Below are 16397 nucleotides of genomic sequence, written 5' to 3'. Positions count from 1 at the left end.
CAAAAAGATCGATGCTCCTTACTGTCTCTTCCAGCTTGAAGCTCGGTGGGTTTGTTGTCTTAATCCACCCTGCATTAAAACCTCCATGGTGATAGTGACTTGCCAATCATGTACAAATGTGCTTGACACGATGGATGGATGGATTGTGATGAGTTCTACGAGCCCCCAATAAGATGATTTTTTTTTCATTTCAGAGGCGTTTTCAACCAAAACATGAGTTGTATGTATAACATGTCTGCTCCTGAATTTTGTGTAAATTAAATTGCCCAACAGAAACTAAAAGATGTTCACATAGACACTTAGAAAGGACTGTTTATGGCAGCTTTGTTTATAATCGCCCAAATCTGGAAGCAACCTAAGAGGTTCATCAATAGATAAACAATCGGTGACAGAGCCATACAACGGAAACGTCACAACAAAAAGGACTCAAGTTGTGGAGCACAGCGACCAGGATCACTGTGCTGAAAGATGACTTTAAGTACAGGCGAAATATCTGCCACTAGTATCGCCAATGAGGATTTAGGACCTAGAAGACGTAAAGAGCTCGTCCAATTCTATAACAAAATGTCAGCCCAGTAGAAAAATGGACGGAGGACTTGAGCAGAATTTTTTCAAAAGAAATCCACCAGAAGCACAAGAAAGATGCTCAAAACCACAAGGAGGTCCCATGTCACCCCCACGCTATGGCTGGGAGTCGGAATCCACGCTGGCAGTGAGTGTGGTTTTCGGGATTGTTGTTGGGTGCCAGCTAGACAATCCTGACTCCCTGCAACTCACAAGGGTGGCTATCAACCCAGTTAACAGAAAATCCCAAATGCTGGGCGACAGACATCCTGCAGCTGGCGGGACTGTAAGTGGTGCAGCTGCTGAGTGACCACCTGGCCAGGCCCTTCCACGCTCCACACACAGCCCAAAGAACTGAACGCAGAAGTTCACACAAAAATCTATGCACAGGAGTTTGTAGTAGCCCATTGTACACAAAAGCTAAAATGTACACGAGGAACAACTCACCTGTCCATGCACAGATGAATGGATAACCGAAATGCAGTCTATCCACAGAATGGAATAAACATCACTCCGCCATAAACATGTATAGAGTACTGGATACATGCTGCAACCTTGAAAACATTAAGCTAAGTTTAAAAAAAAAAGCCAGGCACAGGAGACCATATTTGTATGAGCAGGTGAAACTTATGGAATAGGCAAACCCACAAAGACCACAACAAACTACTGGGCGCCTGGGCTCAGGGGAACGGGGAATGAGGTGTGGCTGCTGAAGGAGAGGTACACAGTCTCCATTTAGGGCAGCGGTTCTCAACCTGTGGGTTGTGACCTAAGACCAACGGAAAACACTATTTCCCATGGTCTTAGGAACTGAGACTCCGCTCCTCGAACATCTCCAGGCGGTCCGCCCACAGGCAGATATGCCAATCTGGTGAGAAAGAAGCTATCTCAACCTTCACACTGACGTTGGCTTTTTACACAGACTGTCCCAAAATGTAGCAATGTCGTTTCCTGTTGTTATATGAAGACTGCTACCCATGCTACACCATGCTTCAGGAAAAAAATTTTCATTTATTTGCAATTAGAAGTAAATATTTCACAATGTAGAATTACATATTGTTTTTGCGATGAAGCACTATGCTTTCATGTTGTTCAATTTGTAACAATGAAAAGACATCCTGCATATCCGATATTTACATGGGGATTCATAACAGTAGCAAAATGACAGTGATGAAGTAGCAACGAAAAGAATTTTATGATTGGGGGGGGTCACCACCACATGAGGAATTGTATTACAGGATTGTGACATGAGGATGGTTGAGAACCACTGCTGAGGGGGAAGCCGCCATTCTGAAAGGTGACAGCAGTGATGTACAACATAGTACATGTCCTTAATACTATGAAGTGTATACATTAAATGACGAGAATGGCGATTTTACAGTATACATCTTCTTCTTGAAGTCTTAGGACTGTTTCTAACTGCAAAGTTGGGGTTTCAAATCCACTAAATGCCCCATGAGAGAAATCTGAGGCTGTCTGCTCCTATAAAGATTTACAGCCTCAAACTCCCTATATCAGATTTCTATGAATCAGAAACTACTCAATGGCAGTGGGTTTGGTTTAGGTATCTTTTACGATAATAAATAGGTAGCTAAAAGATGATAGATAGATAGACAGACATATCATTTCCCCCCAAAATTATTATGTTGAGTGAAAAAAAACTGGCAAGGAAAAGTACATACAGTGACTCTCTTTATATAAAATCCTAGAAAATGCAAATGTGTCCGAAAACGGGCCAGCAGTAGCCTTCAGGAGAAGACCGAAGGATGAATTTTAAAAGACATGAGGAAAAAATAAATAAATAAAGACACGAGGAAATCTTGAAGGTGATAAAAAATGTTTACTGTATTGATTGTTTGATGGCTCCCGACCCCAAAACACACTTTAACCATGTACAGTCTACTTTACTTCCATCACACCTCTGAAAAGATGTAAAAGGGGTGGGGTGGAGAGGGGGACCAATTACAAGGATCTACATACAACCTCCTCCCTGGGGGACGGACAACAGAAAAGTGGGTGAAGGGAGATGTCGGACAGTGTAAGACATGACAAAATTTTATAAATTATCAAGGGTTCTTGAGGGAGGGGGAGCAGGGAGGGAGGGGGGAAATGAGCTGATGTCAGGGGCTTATGTGGAGAGCAAATGTTTTGAGAATGAGGGTAACAAATGTACAAATGTGCTTTATACAATTGATTTACGTATGTATAGATTGTGATAAGAGTTGTATGAGCCCCCAATAAAATGTTTACCAAAAAAAAAAAGAGGGAGGGGAAGTAAGTTTTTTTAAATGACCATCGGACCTCTAAATTCTTGGAATTATCGAATCTCTTTGAAATGCTCTGAGAAGCTGTTTTAAAAATCTCTACCAAAAAAAAACCTTGCACGATCAAAAGCAAACAATCCTCCCCTGGTTTATGGATCCTCTGACATCCGGGTTTTGCAGACCATGGCTTCTAGAAGCAAAAAGAACATCTGCACCATTCGCTGTCGACAGAAACCATTCAAGAAGTGTGCCTGGCGGAGACAGACCAAGCTTGATGTGGCCATGTTTCAAGTCAGGCATTCTTTCTGCTATTAATAGGAGCTGAGGACACTTGAATCGTTGCTGAATCCTGGTTTTCTGAATTGGTTCAAAAGTGGTGGGGTAGAACTTGCCAGACTCTCCCTTTGAAAACCAAATGATTGGGTCTGTTATGATTGTAACACATGCTGAGAGGATTATAAGTGTTTATATATGCTGAGAGGGTAGAATTCAGATCTTACCTAACACCCATAACCAGCAGAGTAAGGCAGCGAATCAAATGCCAGACCCAAACCTGCTCGTGGAATTTAAATTGGGATATAGGTTTCACTTTAAACCAGAAGCCACACATCTACGTGACTACGAGAAAAAAAGAAATAGGAAAAGGAATTTTAAATGGACTACTTAAATTGGTCTCAAATTAAATCGGACCTGCTTTGACATTTACCCTGGTCAAATTTTTTTTTCTGTAATATTATCTTTGTACATGATGAATTGTCTATAGATTATTTTAAGGATTCAGATGTTTACGCAGAGGTGATATGATCCCAGAATCTCCAACCCACTCTCTCTTGTGAGGCTGGGGCTCAGTCTCTACATCTGTACAATGGGGAGAAAATGAGACTTAAGCCACAGAGTTATCGTTGGATTGAGTTACACAGAGAGGGTTGAGAACGGGAGGTGGTACTCTCAGAAAATAATAGATGCTAGTTGCTCATTTTCCTGGTCTTGTCCCCTCCCGCAGATGAGCGCATTGAGACTCAGGGCTGATCAAGTCTCGAACACAGAACGCTCTTGCCCCTGATTCCTCTCGCAGCTCCACACCACTTTCCCCACCCATGCATATCTTGTGTATGGAAATAGGAGAGCCAAACTGGAAGAGGCAAAAATAGCAATGTAACTGAAATCTGCAAAGCATGAACAAACGGGAAGTCACCCACCAGCTCCGGGACCCGCCCAGTTTAGGCTCGGGGACCACGTCATCAGACATTTTTAAAGTCCGATTCACATGGCAACTTTGAAACGGGAGCTGAAAGGTTCCCACAAAGAGCCAGCAGAGCTTCAAAAGTTTGCCTTAAGGAAACCGGGTGCGGCAGTCAAAGTTTTGTGAGCACCCACTTTTGGTCAATAGACTCCAAAGGGATTTACATCCACCCTGAGTTGGCATCGGGTTTGGTTTGGGGTGTGGGTAGGAACATTGAGAAGAACGGCAGCCCGTGGTCGAATGCGTGCAGGAGTTGGGGGAGGGGGAGGGAGGGGACTGATGGGAAGTGGCTGGCCCACCAGTTAAGTTCATATTAAGTCAGTCATGAATGATTAGTGAAAAATCCAGAGGCTTCAGAGACTAGCTATAGGCTGATTTAAACCACATATCTAAACTTGAATCCATTCTATTTTTCGCCCCCTCCAAGTTTCCAATACTCGTTATTTCATGTAAGGCGAGACCTGGTGGCAGTGTTGGGTAAGTGTTGGACTGCTAACTGAAAGGTTGGTTGTTGGTTCAAACCCACCAGCTGTACCGAGGGAGGAAAAAGAGACTGTCTGCTCCTGTGAAGATTTATAGCCACGGAAAAAACTATGCAGAGTCACTTTCCATCAGAAAAGACTAGATGGCAGTGGGTTTGGTTTGGGGGGGGTTATTATTCAATGTAAACCCCACCATGACGCTGACATGATTCTGTGTGTTTAGGAGGCAAAGTGCCCTGATTGAGTGAGCAGTTGTACTGAGGGCTTCTGGAAGACCTCCATTCTTAGCAGCTCTTCATTCAGAAGTCAGTTGGCTGCAATCAACATTCACCGAGTGGAATTTGTACTGCTACTGGGAGTAGATTGGTACTGATCCTTAAGATCCACTTTGTCCCCTGCTTCCGGGTTGCTCTTCTGCCCACTGACATCTGGATGAGACAGTGCCTTGAACAGCTCCAGGCGGAAGGAAGACACACACAGTGCGCTCTTCCAGCTTCCGTCCACGCACCGTTCAGCTCCTCTTGCTCCGTCCTTAACAAACGGTTGGGGTACCTCTTGGCTGGATGGAGGAGGACCTGGCGAAGCATGTTTTCTCCCAGAGGCTTCCGGTCCAGAAAGAGAGGACAAAGTCGGCAAAGCCAGGACCCAGGGCCAAAGGAATTCATTCTAAAACAGCATTTACTTATCTTTCCAACTGCATGCAGGCCATTGAAAGCACTTTGTTTGTTTACTTGTTTGTTTGTTTGTTTGTTTGTTTGTTTGTTTGTTTGTTTTTGAAAGCACTTTTAAAAAAGGAACACTAGTGGTGGAGGGCTCTGCTGCTCATTGAAAGCTTGTCCATTCAAACTCACCTAGAGGTTCCACGGGAGAAAGAGCTGGCGATCTGCACCCCCCGCTAAGAGCAACCCATTGCCACTGATCCAATGCTGACTCGTCAGTGGACCTTCTCATGTGGTCTCCACGGCTGGGGGCTTCTTCAGAAGCCGACTACCACACCTTTCTCTCTCGGAGCAGCAGCCAGCGGATTCAAACCTCAGACCAAGCAGCTCGCAGTCGGGTGTTCAACTACTATACCACCAGGGCCCTGCCCACAACAGTGATGCCGTGGAAAGCCCTATGGGACAGTTCAGCGCTTTTTGGAAGCAACGCAGCAGATCACTCAACCTTTGTACAGACATTTGTACTCCCAGGGACCTGAACCTGGGACAGGGGCGTAAAAGCCAGCTAGATGACACTGTGTGGGGACAATCCAAGAGAGTCCCAAATGTAAACAAAATTATTAAAAGGCTAATTTCCTGAGACGTGGCAATGGTCTGACAGCTATGCAGAGCACCCTCAAATAGTGAGAGAGGACGCGCACATCTGGGCGAGTGAGCACACACCAAAGGGCAAGAACACGAGCTGCTAAAAGCACAGAGTCTTGGTTTGTGTTGTGTTATTTTAAAGAGGTAAAGCTCTATCAGGGAGCTTCGAAAGTTCATGGGAAAACTCCACTACCTTTTCACTCCATTAACCTTTGAAGCCCTCTCAGCTAATCTTGACTCTATTTTTTTAATGATCTTTGCAGAGTGAGGGGTGGGGGAGGGGCTGGCAGGCATGATGACAGGCATTCCAGCAGCTCCGACATGGATGTGACGGGCTTGGGAGTGAAGGACGGAGATGCACTTTGCTTCCTAGAAATATCAGCTTATTTAAAAATATATCAGCGATCCCATTTACCTCTCAAGGTTCATCTTTACACCAGAGTTTAAAGACATCAAGAGGATGATGTCGCTGGGTCTGAGAGGAAAGTAGATATTGAGAGTTTGGTGTTTGGTTTTTTTTCCCTCTCAAAGGTCTTTTAAAAGTTACTTTGGGGGGGAGGAAAGGGGAATCAATCACAAGGATCTACAAATAACTCCCTCCCTGGGGGATGGACAACAGAAAAGTGGGTGCAGGGAGATATCAGACAGTGTAAGACATGGAAAAATATTAATAATTTATAAATTATCAAGGGTTCGTGAGGGAAGAGGGGTGGGGGACGGAGGAGAAAAAAACGAAGAGCTGATACCAAGGGCTCAAGTAGAAAGCAAATGTTTTGAGAATGATGATGGCAACCAATGTACAAATGTGCTTGACATAATGGATGGATGTTGGATTGTGATAAGAGCTGTACAACCCCCCAATAAAATGATTTATTTTGGGTGTGTAGTCGGCGCGCCCAGCAGTGCCTCCTCCCCGAGACTCCTTGCACCTTCTCAGCTCAAAGCAAGAGCCAACCTGACTTAAGCTCATCCAAGATGAGCAAGCAGCCAGTCTACGACCTAGAGAAAATTGAGAACAAAGCAGAATCCAGCACAGCCATGCTTCCCGATTGCCTGCACGCTTTCAAGAAGGCCCTCCCAGGTCCTGGACAGGCAGGTGCAAGAGCAGGCCAGCAAAAAAACCGGCAGCAAGAAACAGCCCCAGTGATGCCTCTAAATACATTTGAAAATAATGGACATTTCCCACAAACTTTCTGAAGCCCCTTTGTCACTATCTCACAATCGCCTGTTCCGTCATTTACAGGGTTAAGCCTTGGCAGCAGTTACAAGAATCTGCTTGCAAGCTAACATTCCATGATCCTTGTAGTTTTTCCTTCACCCCTACCCTCCACCCCCCACTTCCTATATACTGACTCTAGGAACCACTAATAAATTTTGATATCTATTAAAAATGATTTATTTTAAAAAATAATAAAAGGTTACTTTGAAGATGAACAAAAGATAGCATATGGCTCTCGGCTTTTGATCGGTAGGAAGAGGCAGCACAGAGAGTCTGGAAAGACCTGGTCCACTTACTGCCCAGGTACAGAAGGTCTTGGGTGGGGGATGGCAGGCGACACCCCCAAGGGCCCCACTCTCAAGCCCCTTGGAAGAACTGGGCGTGTCAAAACAAGCTAATCAATGGTGACAGGATAGCTCCACCCCCAACCCACCCAGGCAGACAAGAAGGGAGAAGCCTGGCGGGGAAACAGCGACAGAATAGTAGACCCTCTCTGGTCAGGGGCTGCCCACACCTTGCTGTGTGGTCTTGCACAACTCACTGATGCCATCTAGGAAGACAAGGCAGCTCTCAGCAGCTTCCCAGGGCGAATCCCTAAGTCAAAGGCCAGTTCAGACCTCGGAAGTGCCTACTTTTTTTTTTTTTCACTATTAATAGTTTCATTGTTTTCACTGATTGTAAAAGTCATACTTGCCCGGTGGACAAAATTAGAACATATACATTTTTATAAAGGGCCCCGCCCACAGTGAACACCACGATGCACATCTTTACTTGTGTTCTTTCGATGTTTTCCAGGTTTTGTGCACCCGGACACACTCACACACATTTTCTTAAACAAGAGCCCCATCTACTTGCTGTCCGGAATTTTTTTTTCTAGGTGCCAATATTACCCGGTTCTCATTCCTTATCAACAAATCGCGGCTTTAAGAGTCAATAGCATTAAAGCGGGTTTCAAAAAGTTCTTGAAGAAATTCCATTATCGTTTAACTCCCTATTTTTCATGAACATCTTAAAGTCCTTATGCGTGATGCACTCTTTCCAACAGAGGGACATTGGGTGGCTTCTAATTCCTTGCGTTTCTAGACCATGCTGCGATAGCCATCCAATGCTCAGCCTCATTGGGTACACCCTGAAAGGTCAGAGATCAAGATCTAAGCACACAACTCATCTCCCCTGGGAAACCTGAAGCCTGAGTTTGGACAACCATGATCTCGTCCAGGCAGCAAAGAGGGTGGAGGGAAGGAAACACACACACTGGGCGCCAGCAGAGCTCTGGGTACTCTGCGGGCCTGCGGCCAGCAGACTTTCGCCACGATTTACCGAGTCCGGGTAGCAACCGCGTTCCCACATCTGTGGGTCCTATGTCGACACTTTGTGCCTCTAGAAACAACAACGTCTAAAGACACTCCTCCCGCGCTGTGGTTAAGACCGCCCGCCTAAACACACAATGGGACTAGTCTGTCTCCCGAAGCAGAAACGCGGCTCTTTTTACCAAGTATTCACGTGAACATTCCAGAACGCTTTAATACCGAAAAGTGTCTATAATTTTTTATTTTAAAAAATAGAAGAAAGCATGCAAGGTCCTCATTTTCATGGACCTGAGTCTATTTTCCCTCCCCCGGCCCCTGCCTTACGTATTTGTGCCTGTCTATCTGTGTGCATCCCGCTCGTTTCTTATGTGTTTGTTTGTCTATTGTTACTTTTCTGATTTATACAGCAGATCACTGACCCATATGCTCCGGAAAATTTCGAAGGAAGCCTTTAATTCTTGTTTTGTGGCTTTCACAAACATGTCCTGATGCTCATATCTAAAAAGTTCAGAAACTCGGGGCACGGTCTCTTTCAGACATGGGGGATCGCATCTTGTCCCGGTGACTCACCGAGAGATTCCTAAAGATTCACATCACTTTATTCACGAAGGAACTGGCTTCGATCATTTCCAACCCCTGGGGAGGCTGGACTCAGAAGGTTAATTGGCGTGTCCAGGTCACCTTCTCCCCATGCAGGGTTTTCCCCAATGACCCTCCTCGTCAAAAGCCCAAAAATCCATTTATTGGGGCAAAGATGCCCGTCTTACACTTGACAACATCAGGCCGAGACGAATCCTTCCATCCCATCAGGAACTCAAAATAAACCATGAGAAGACACTTGGTGAAATCAATACCTCTTTGAAATATATATGACCTGTCTATGCCTTCAGGGTCATGGCCCCGGAGGTCAGGTGCGAGGGCAGGTCTAACAAGAGCCAAATGCACTCACTGGGAAAGGGTCTACGGACAAGCTGCAAAACTGAAAGGATAGCTAAGCTGCCGGGAGAGCAGTCAGCAGGCAATGGCGGCTGAGAACTAATGCCCGGCTCAGTACCGTGATGGAGAGCCAGCAGATGCAAAGAGAGCCAAGAGCCAATGGTTCCCTTGTTGCTCAGAAAGTACACAAGCATCAACATGTGCCATCTCCCCCGCAGCTCCGCTGTCAGCAAGTCGGAAACCTGGCCTTGTCAACCATCAGGGGGCCGGCCAGACCTCTCCTCTACAATCTAGCTCAGGTTGTAGGAAAGAGGAGGGCAATGAGGTTGGTATTAACTGCTTCCACGGTAAAGACTACCATATTAGATGGGTGTACGCATCCTAACCAAAACACACCGACCAGAACTCCCAGCCCTCTCTGAAGGTACAGGTAATCCTGATAGTCCGTCCACCATTGCAAGTGGATGTCTCTAGATGATATGATCGCCAGGTAGCGAGCACAGGAGGAAGAGCCCAGCAAGAAGTCTCCTTGTAACCAGAGGATCAACTTGAAAGACAAGTACACCGAGGTATTGGGTGGGGGCGGGGGGTGCAGTATTTTCCTCCTTCTCAAAACAAATAAAATAGCCACCTCCCCAGGCAGCTGGCAGTGGTAACTTGTCCTGAAACTTGAGGTCAGTAAATGTCTGAGGCTGAAACCTGGTAAGGCTCTGTCCATCGGGGGTGGAATGTAAACAGTGACCACCCATTGAGCAAGGCAAACTCTGGACCCACCACCACTATCCCTTAGTGGTGATGGGAATCAAGTTCACATTCCTGATTCCAAAACTGTGCCTTCTTAATGAAAGTCAGCATTTCACAGTGTTCTGGCTGGTGGGGAGCCCAGCCACCCTGGGCTCTCAGCACATTGAATAGCCCCTCTACGCAGCCCAGCCAGGCTCCTTCCCCGGAACCAAAATGCTATGCGTTCCTGGTTAAAAGCGCTCAATGCCGTTTGTTTGACCCTTTACTATCGGCAGGCCTTTTTCAACACTATTCTCAACACAGTGATCGGTATCCACACCAGCTGTGGGTCCCCACCAACTTCCCCTAGTACACGACCTAAAGCCAATATCCGTTAGACCAGCCCAGGTAAGGTAATTACTGTGGCAGGACCCCCAAACCAGATGAAGTGGGATTTGTTGGGGCCGGAAGGGGACACAGGGGATGCCATCTCAAGCTTCTGCCAGGATTCCCCTGTTTATTTCTCTCCCTCAATTACACTCCCAAAAGATTTGAGTGTTGTTGACCAAGGTGTGGACCATGCCACGTGGAGGTCTTTACTCAAGGATCTGCTATGGTGAGCAGGGAGGAAACACGAGGGCGTCACAAGCTCGTGGAAGTTTTCTATGAGCATCTTGTTCCATTTTTCCATGAACTTTTTGAAGCCACACACACACACACACACACACACACAAATTTAATCTGTAGCAAGAACCAACAGCCACAATAAAAATAACTCGCAGGGAGAGAAACTGGATCATAGGATCGTTTCTCTGTGCTTTAATGCTTATGAGATTTTTCTCCGCCTCGTGACCCCAGGGAGATAAACCACAGACAAACTTGGATTTTCCAAATTATTGATCTGATAACTTGCTAAAAGAGGTAAGCAAAGGGCAGAAGAATAAAAAGAGTGATAAAACTTCTCCCTCCTCCCACACCCCCACAGCCCTGGCATTAAACAACTCCACGTTCACCATATGGATAGTCATTTACCGTGACGAATGCGAATAATGTTCTACATTTCATAATACTGATCTCTCTGGCAATTTGAGAAAAACTCAGAGCTCACGGCCACACTTTCCATCCCACAATATTTATCACAACAAGCCCTCAAGGAACGTTTTCTGTTTAAAATACTCTTAAGAGGCTTTCTAGAGACTCAAAGAAACTTTTCTGAAAACTGAGGAAGGAATCTACAGGCTCTCCTACCCAGTTTTTGAGTAAAGCTTAATCCTATCAGATGTTTCCCCTCGTTGAATACTAGTCTTCTGCATCGTTTAAGATGGTATTTAAAATTTTCAAAATTCTTTGGACAAAACAAAATTCCTGTTTCTCCTGAAAACAGGCTCCAAGTGATGTTAGAAACGGACACAGGTGTTAGGAATTCCATTCACAGGGCAGTTCTGCGCTGTCCGATAGGGTTGCTCTGAGTCAGAATGGTCTTGATGGCAGTTTGGTTTGATTTTCCCAAAAAAAAAAAAATCCGAATGGTGTGTGAAGGAATGCCCCCCCCCTCCCTTGTGGCAAATTCTGATCTTGGATGCAGGTGGCAGCACTCCCGTCAAGGTGGGAGGACCTCGTGTAACTTCTCTACACAACACTCCCTGCTACACAGCTATCGGCAAGTCTTTCCAGATGCAGCGAGCAGATGAAAAACCGCTCGAAATGAGAGCTGCTGCTGCTAACGTTTTCTGTGCGGAGCAGAGAGGCATTTTGCTGAGGACACATGGAGAGAGACTCACGCTGACGGTGTAGAAGACACAACAGACGTTAAAACCAGAGCCAAAACTATGTTTCCTTAAGTCTCACATAGTTATATACAGGTAATATTAGCTATCAAATGCTAAGCCTAAAATGACTTCCTTTTTATAAGTATAATGTATTCACTGCATATAAAAAGTCACCTGAAAAGGATATATATATGAAAACCGATGTGATGAGAAGCCAGGAATATTCTGTTGCAAAAAAAAACACAAAAAAACCTTGTGTGCTTGTCTGGTTCATTTTCCACCTCCATGGACCCTTTCAGTCCCACCAGACAACTGACTTCAACATTTTACACAGGTTTGCATGGCTGTGTGTATTCGCTATCGGGTAAGGGTTGGACTGTAAACCTCAAGGTTGGTGGTTCAAATCCATGGTCATTCCTCAGGAGCTCTCAGCTCCTGCAAAGATTTGCAGCCTCCAAAACCCAACTCACTGCCATCTAGTTGATTCGGACCCTAAAGGAAAGAATCAAACTTCCCTTGTGGCTTTCGGAGATGGTATCTGTATAGGAGTAAAAAAAGCTCATCTTTCTCCTGATGAGAAAGATGCATTTTTTGCATTGACCAGCCCAAAGCATAACTGATTTCATTACCTGGGCTTCCTGATACATGGGGGTCCCTGAGTCAAAAAGCACCCCATGGCAATGGGGGGGGGGGCTTTAAAATTTACCACCAAAAATTCAACTTTCTGATGTTCACCACGGTTAATAGATAACTTCTTATAACTCACGAATTAGGTTTGATTTTCAAGCATAGCATTAAAATGTCAAATGATGTTGGCTATTGGTATTGTGAGTATCTGAGAAGTTAACTCTTTACAGAGCATTCATCGGTGCCCTGGCCTGCCTTTCTCTGCTTCTGCTAGAATGGAAAACGTACTCATTGTAACTCCTCCGATTTTTAGGATTCCTTCACGCCGCCGCACATCTTGTCTTCCGCTAGTATGCCTGAATGGCCTAAATCATGATTCAAGTTCCTTCCTCTCCATTGAACAAACACAAGAATACACATTTGAGACAAAGATCATGCAGGAGACCAGTTCAGAGCTGTCCATACATAGCTGATCCTCCTTACGGTGAAGTCAATGTTGCCGGCGGAGGGAGGTGAACAAGAGCAAAAGAGCCCGTGGCGGTTTCTTAACAGAAGCGAAGTATCGGTAACAAGAAAACAGAGCATCTGAGCTTAGAACCAAAGTACTCTGCTGAGATGCGCTTCGGGTGCAAATTCCTAATGGGCTGCGATTCCAGAAAACAAACCCCCAAGTCAGTCTCACCTCACGTGTTGAGCCACTTAAATGTAACACAGCCATTCTGAAGACCAAATATAATGGACGCGAGCGGGAATTGATTTTTACTATGATCGTTACTGTCTTTCCAAAGTCATAAATTTTAGCCGAAGTGAAAGCCGTTGCTAATGAACATCAGTAAACACGGACACTGAGAAGTCGATTTAAAACAACACAAATCTGGAAATCCCTAAAAGCAATCCAACAGGCACACAAGGTGGACTTCTCCATCATCACGTGGAAGATTAAAAGTTCTCCCCTTAACCCTTAACGCACTGCATAACGAGGTATCTCTCTCTCTCTCTCTCTCTCTCTCTCACACACACACACACACAAAACACTAGCAAAATACTCAGGTTTGCTAATGAAAACTTCTTTAATTTGTGCTCCACCAAAGGAGAATTCCACCCAACGCACAAGCTCACAAAATTCACCAATTCAAGAGGCAAGACAGTTCCTTCTGCGGCCGCTACACTTTTCCAAAGATGGCTGATGCCCTCAGCACCCCATAACGACATAAATATGGTTGCTCCGATTAAATTATGCAAACGGAGTTCAAAATAACCTGCTCAAATTTCACCACATTAAAGATGGGCCTGCAGAGCACTGGCCGTGAGAAAGCTGGTTCCAGTGGAATTTCTGAGGGTACTGAGGGGAACGCAGTCTCCCCAAACCTTATAAAGTCAGGCTCTGAAGCCTAAGTGCACCAAGGCCAACATCCAGTCTCTAGGGCACGTTCACCTGCCCCTGAACACCAATCTGTCATCAATGCAAACCCAGGCCCAGCCATCTCTCTCCATCTGAGGCTGCCAACAGAAGAAGCCATCTTTGAAATGCTCAGCCTTATTTGTGCAAATAAAATTTCAAAGATAGACTTTTCAAATGGGGATGGATTTATGGAGTAAATCATTCACTGTGTAATTGAAATCGACTTTGACTAGCCTATTATCCACAAAACAGCATTTAGTTTCAATCTGGCAAGATTTCATAATAATCTAGGAAGATGTGGATGAAAAAAATCTTAATTTTCTTTTCATTAAATGATAGGAATGTTTACAGAACAATTCCAACGCTGAAGCCGTGTAAATAAATTTGACCCTGCGGCCTAATTCCAAGTCACAAAACATGGGCGCTCTGCAAAAAGGACATCAGATGGTCAGAGCGGTTTTTAAATAAGTGAACTTTCGAGATTTAAATATTTTGGGTGTACTGCTTTGGATGTATCGGAAGGCCTAAGCAGAACGTTTAAATGCTGTTGTACTGAAACTGGGGAGAGAGGCTTTAGAAAGCCCCAAATGGCCTAATTTGGAAAACAATAGGCCCAGGGCAGAATTTCCTTTAGAAATATTTAAAACAGGTAGCAGTTGAAAGATATAAAAATAGCCAATGAGAGGAAAACGTCGTCAGGAATGGGGGTTTAATATTCCACCAGTGGGGGGGATGCATTTTGTTCTGAAACAGGTTACCAGTGTCTTTGATGTCAAACTTGGATTTTCATTATTCTTCCTTACTATTGGCTTCAGGAACCATGTACCTCTAAGCTATTTATTTTTACTGCGTCTCATCATTTCTCCTCCCACGCGTTCGCCCGTTTACATAACTTTCAAAGTGTCCCCGCAGCAGCGCCGGGAGGCCTCGGCGCCCTTCCCTGCAGATCGATTTTTGCGTCCTCCTGAGTCGGTCTCTACTTTCGCCACTCGCCACCGCCGGTCAGAACGGCTTCTCCGGAGATCCGGAGAACTTCAGGATCCGCTGGGCAAACCACAGTGGGTAAGGAAGCTTTCGGACCAAGGAACCTTCTAGGCCTGAAACTGCCCAACGAAAGCGCCCAGGACCCAACATCACGGCCCCACGGCCTGGCGAGCGGGCAGAGAGCGCTGTCCGCGGGCCTGCGGGCCGGCCGCCCTGGACCCCGTGCAGGCGCCCAGCACAGCGCCCCGGCGCCGGGTTCACCTGCGTCACGAGACGGCTGCGTGGGTGAGCACTCTCCGCCAAGAGCCCTCTTGAAAAGTGTCCACACTTTCGGGGCAAAACAAAATAGGCGGTGGACCAGCGCTCACCTCCCCTTTCACCCCGATTTGGGTGGTTTTGCTCCTGGAGGAAGGCATGGCACTTACAGACCCGCGCGCGCGCACACTGCTGCGCCCGGCTCTCCAAACATTCCTGCGGCCTCCGGGGACCGGAAAGATGACACAGTCTCCGACCGAGTCCCCCCAATTTGAGCTATTTTAATCCAAAATCTCCAGTAACAACCCTGAAGAGAAAAGAGAACGGGCAAGGGAAAACGTTATCCGCCCCCCCACCCCCCGAAATAATCTGCCTCCTCGCTCCCCAACCTCACCAAACAATGAATAACACCGCCTCCGTCCAGAAAACTTCAAACGCCAGAGCGACGAGCTAAGTTTAGCGGAGACGGGAGAGGAACGCACCGGAGGGGCGCCCAGGGCGAGCCCCCCCATCGCCGCCACCCCCGCCGCGGCCCCACTCCCCCTTTTACTTTTGGATGATCTGCGGGAGGCCGGCGGCAGGCGGCGGCGGCGGCGGCGGCATCGCGCGCGGGCCGGGGGGCGCCGAGGCGCTGGGCACGCTCCGGGCATCCCTGTCTGCTGGCTCCGGGCCGCTGGGGTCAGCGGCTTGGCTCATGGCTGTGGCCGGCCCCAGGCGCGGCGACACCAGCCTCTGGTCGCGGCGAAAGAGCGCGCGCGAGGGGCGGCCCCGAGACACCCGCGCTCACTGGCCGGGGTCCTCGCGCCCAGTCCCCTTGGCCTTTCCGGTGGCACGGGGAGGAGACGCGAGGGGGCGGGGAGGAGGCCGGCCCGGCGGCGCCGCCTCCGCCCCCTCCAGAGGCTGGCGCTCCGAGCCTGGCCACCCGGGGTGCGGGCCAGGGGCTGTCTGCCTGCGGACCCGGCGGAGCCGCGGGCTGGGGCTGGTGCTGGTGCCGCTCCTGCAGGGCGGCGGCCGCGCGCATCCAAGTGCCCAGTGCGCTAGGCCCACCCCTTCTCGCTGCCCCTACCTCGCCAGCCCCCCTGCGGCTGGGGACACCCCCCCCACCCCATGGGCATTTCAGGATCTGGTTTCAGGAGTTCTCAAAAGTAGCCGGCCGGGCAGCTTGGCTTTCTGTTTCTTCTGTTTAGTTCTTCTTCACTGACTGGCCAGGATCCTGCGAGCGCTAAAGCAAAAAGCGGGCGTTTGTTTTATTTCTTTTCTGGGCCGACCCTCAGCCGCAATTAATACAGAGGAGGAAGAGGAGCGAGATCTCCCC

At 47.2% G+C, this 16397-nt stretch overlaps 1 protein-coding gene across 1 annotated transcript in view; it reads right to left on the bottom strand.

The window, feature by feature from the left end:
- RBM20 (RNA binding motif protein 20) overlaps positions 1–16103 on the bottom strand; it is a 204774-nt gene extending 188671 nt beyond the window's left edge. Inside the window, exons 1-2 of the mRNA XM_075533462.1 lie at positions 15870–16103; positions 15633–15814 (exon numbers count right to left, since the gene is read on the bottom strand). Of these exons, the coding sequence (XP_075389577.1) occupies positions 15633–15814; positions 15870–16103 (416 nt within the window). The remainder of the gene's footprint in view (positions 1–15632; positions 15815–15869) is intronic.
- Positions 16104–16397: the final 294 nt, after the last annotated feature.

This window comes from Tenrec ecaudatus, chromosome 16, assembly GCF_050624435.1.
Source record: "Tenrec ecaudatus isolate mTenEca1 chromosome 16, mTenEca1.hap1, whole genome shotgun sequence".
NCBI classification, from domain to species: domain Eukaryota; kingdom Metazoa; phylum Chordata; class Mammalia; order Afrosoricida; family Tenrecidae; genus Tenrec; species Tenrec ecaudatus.
Note: the sequence above shows the minus strand (reverse complement) of the source record. Positions and strands in the feature narration are given on the sequence as shown.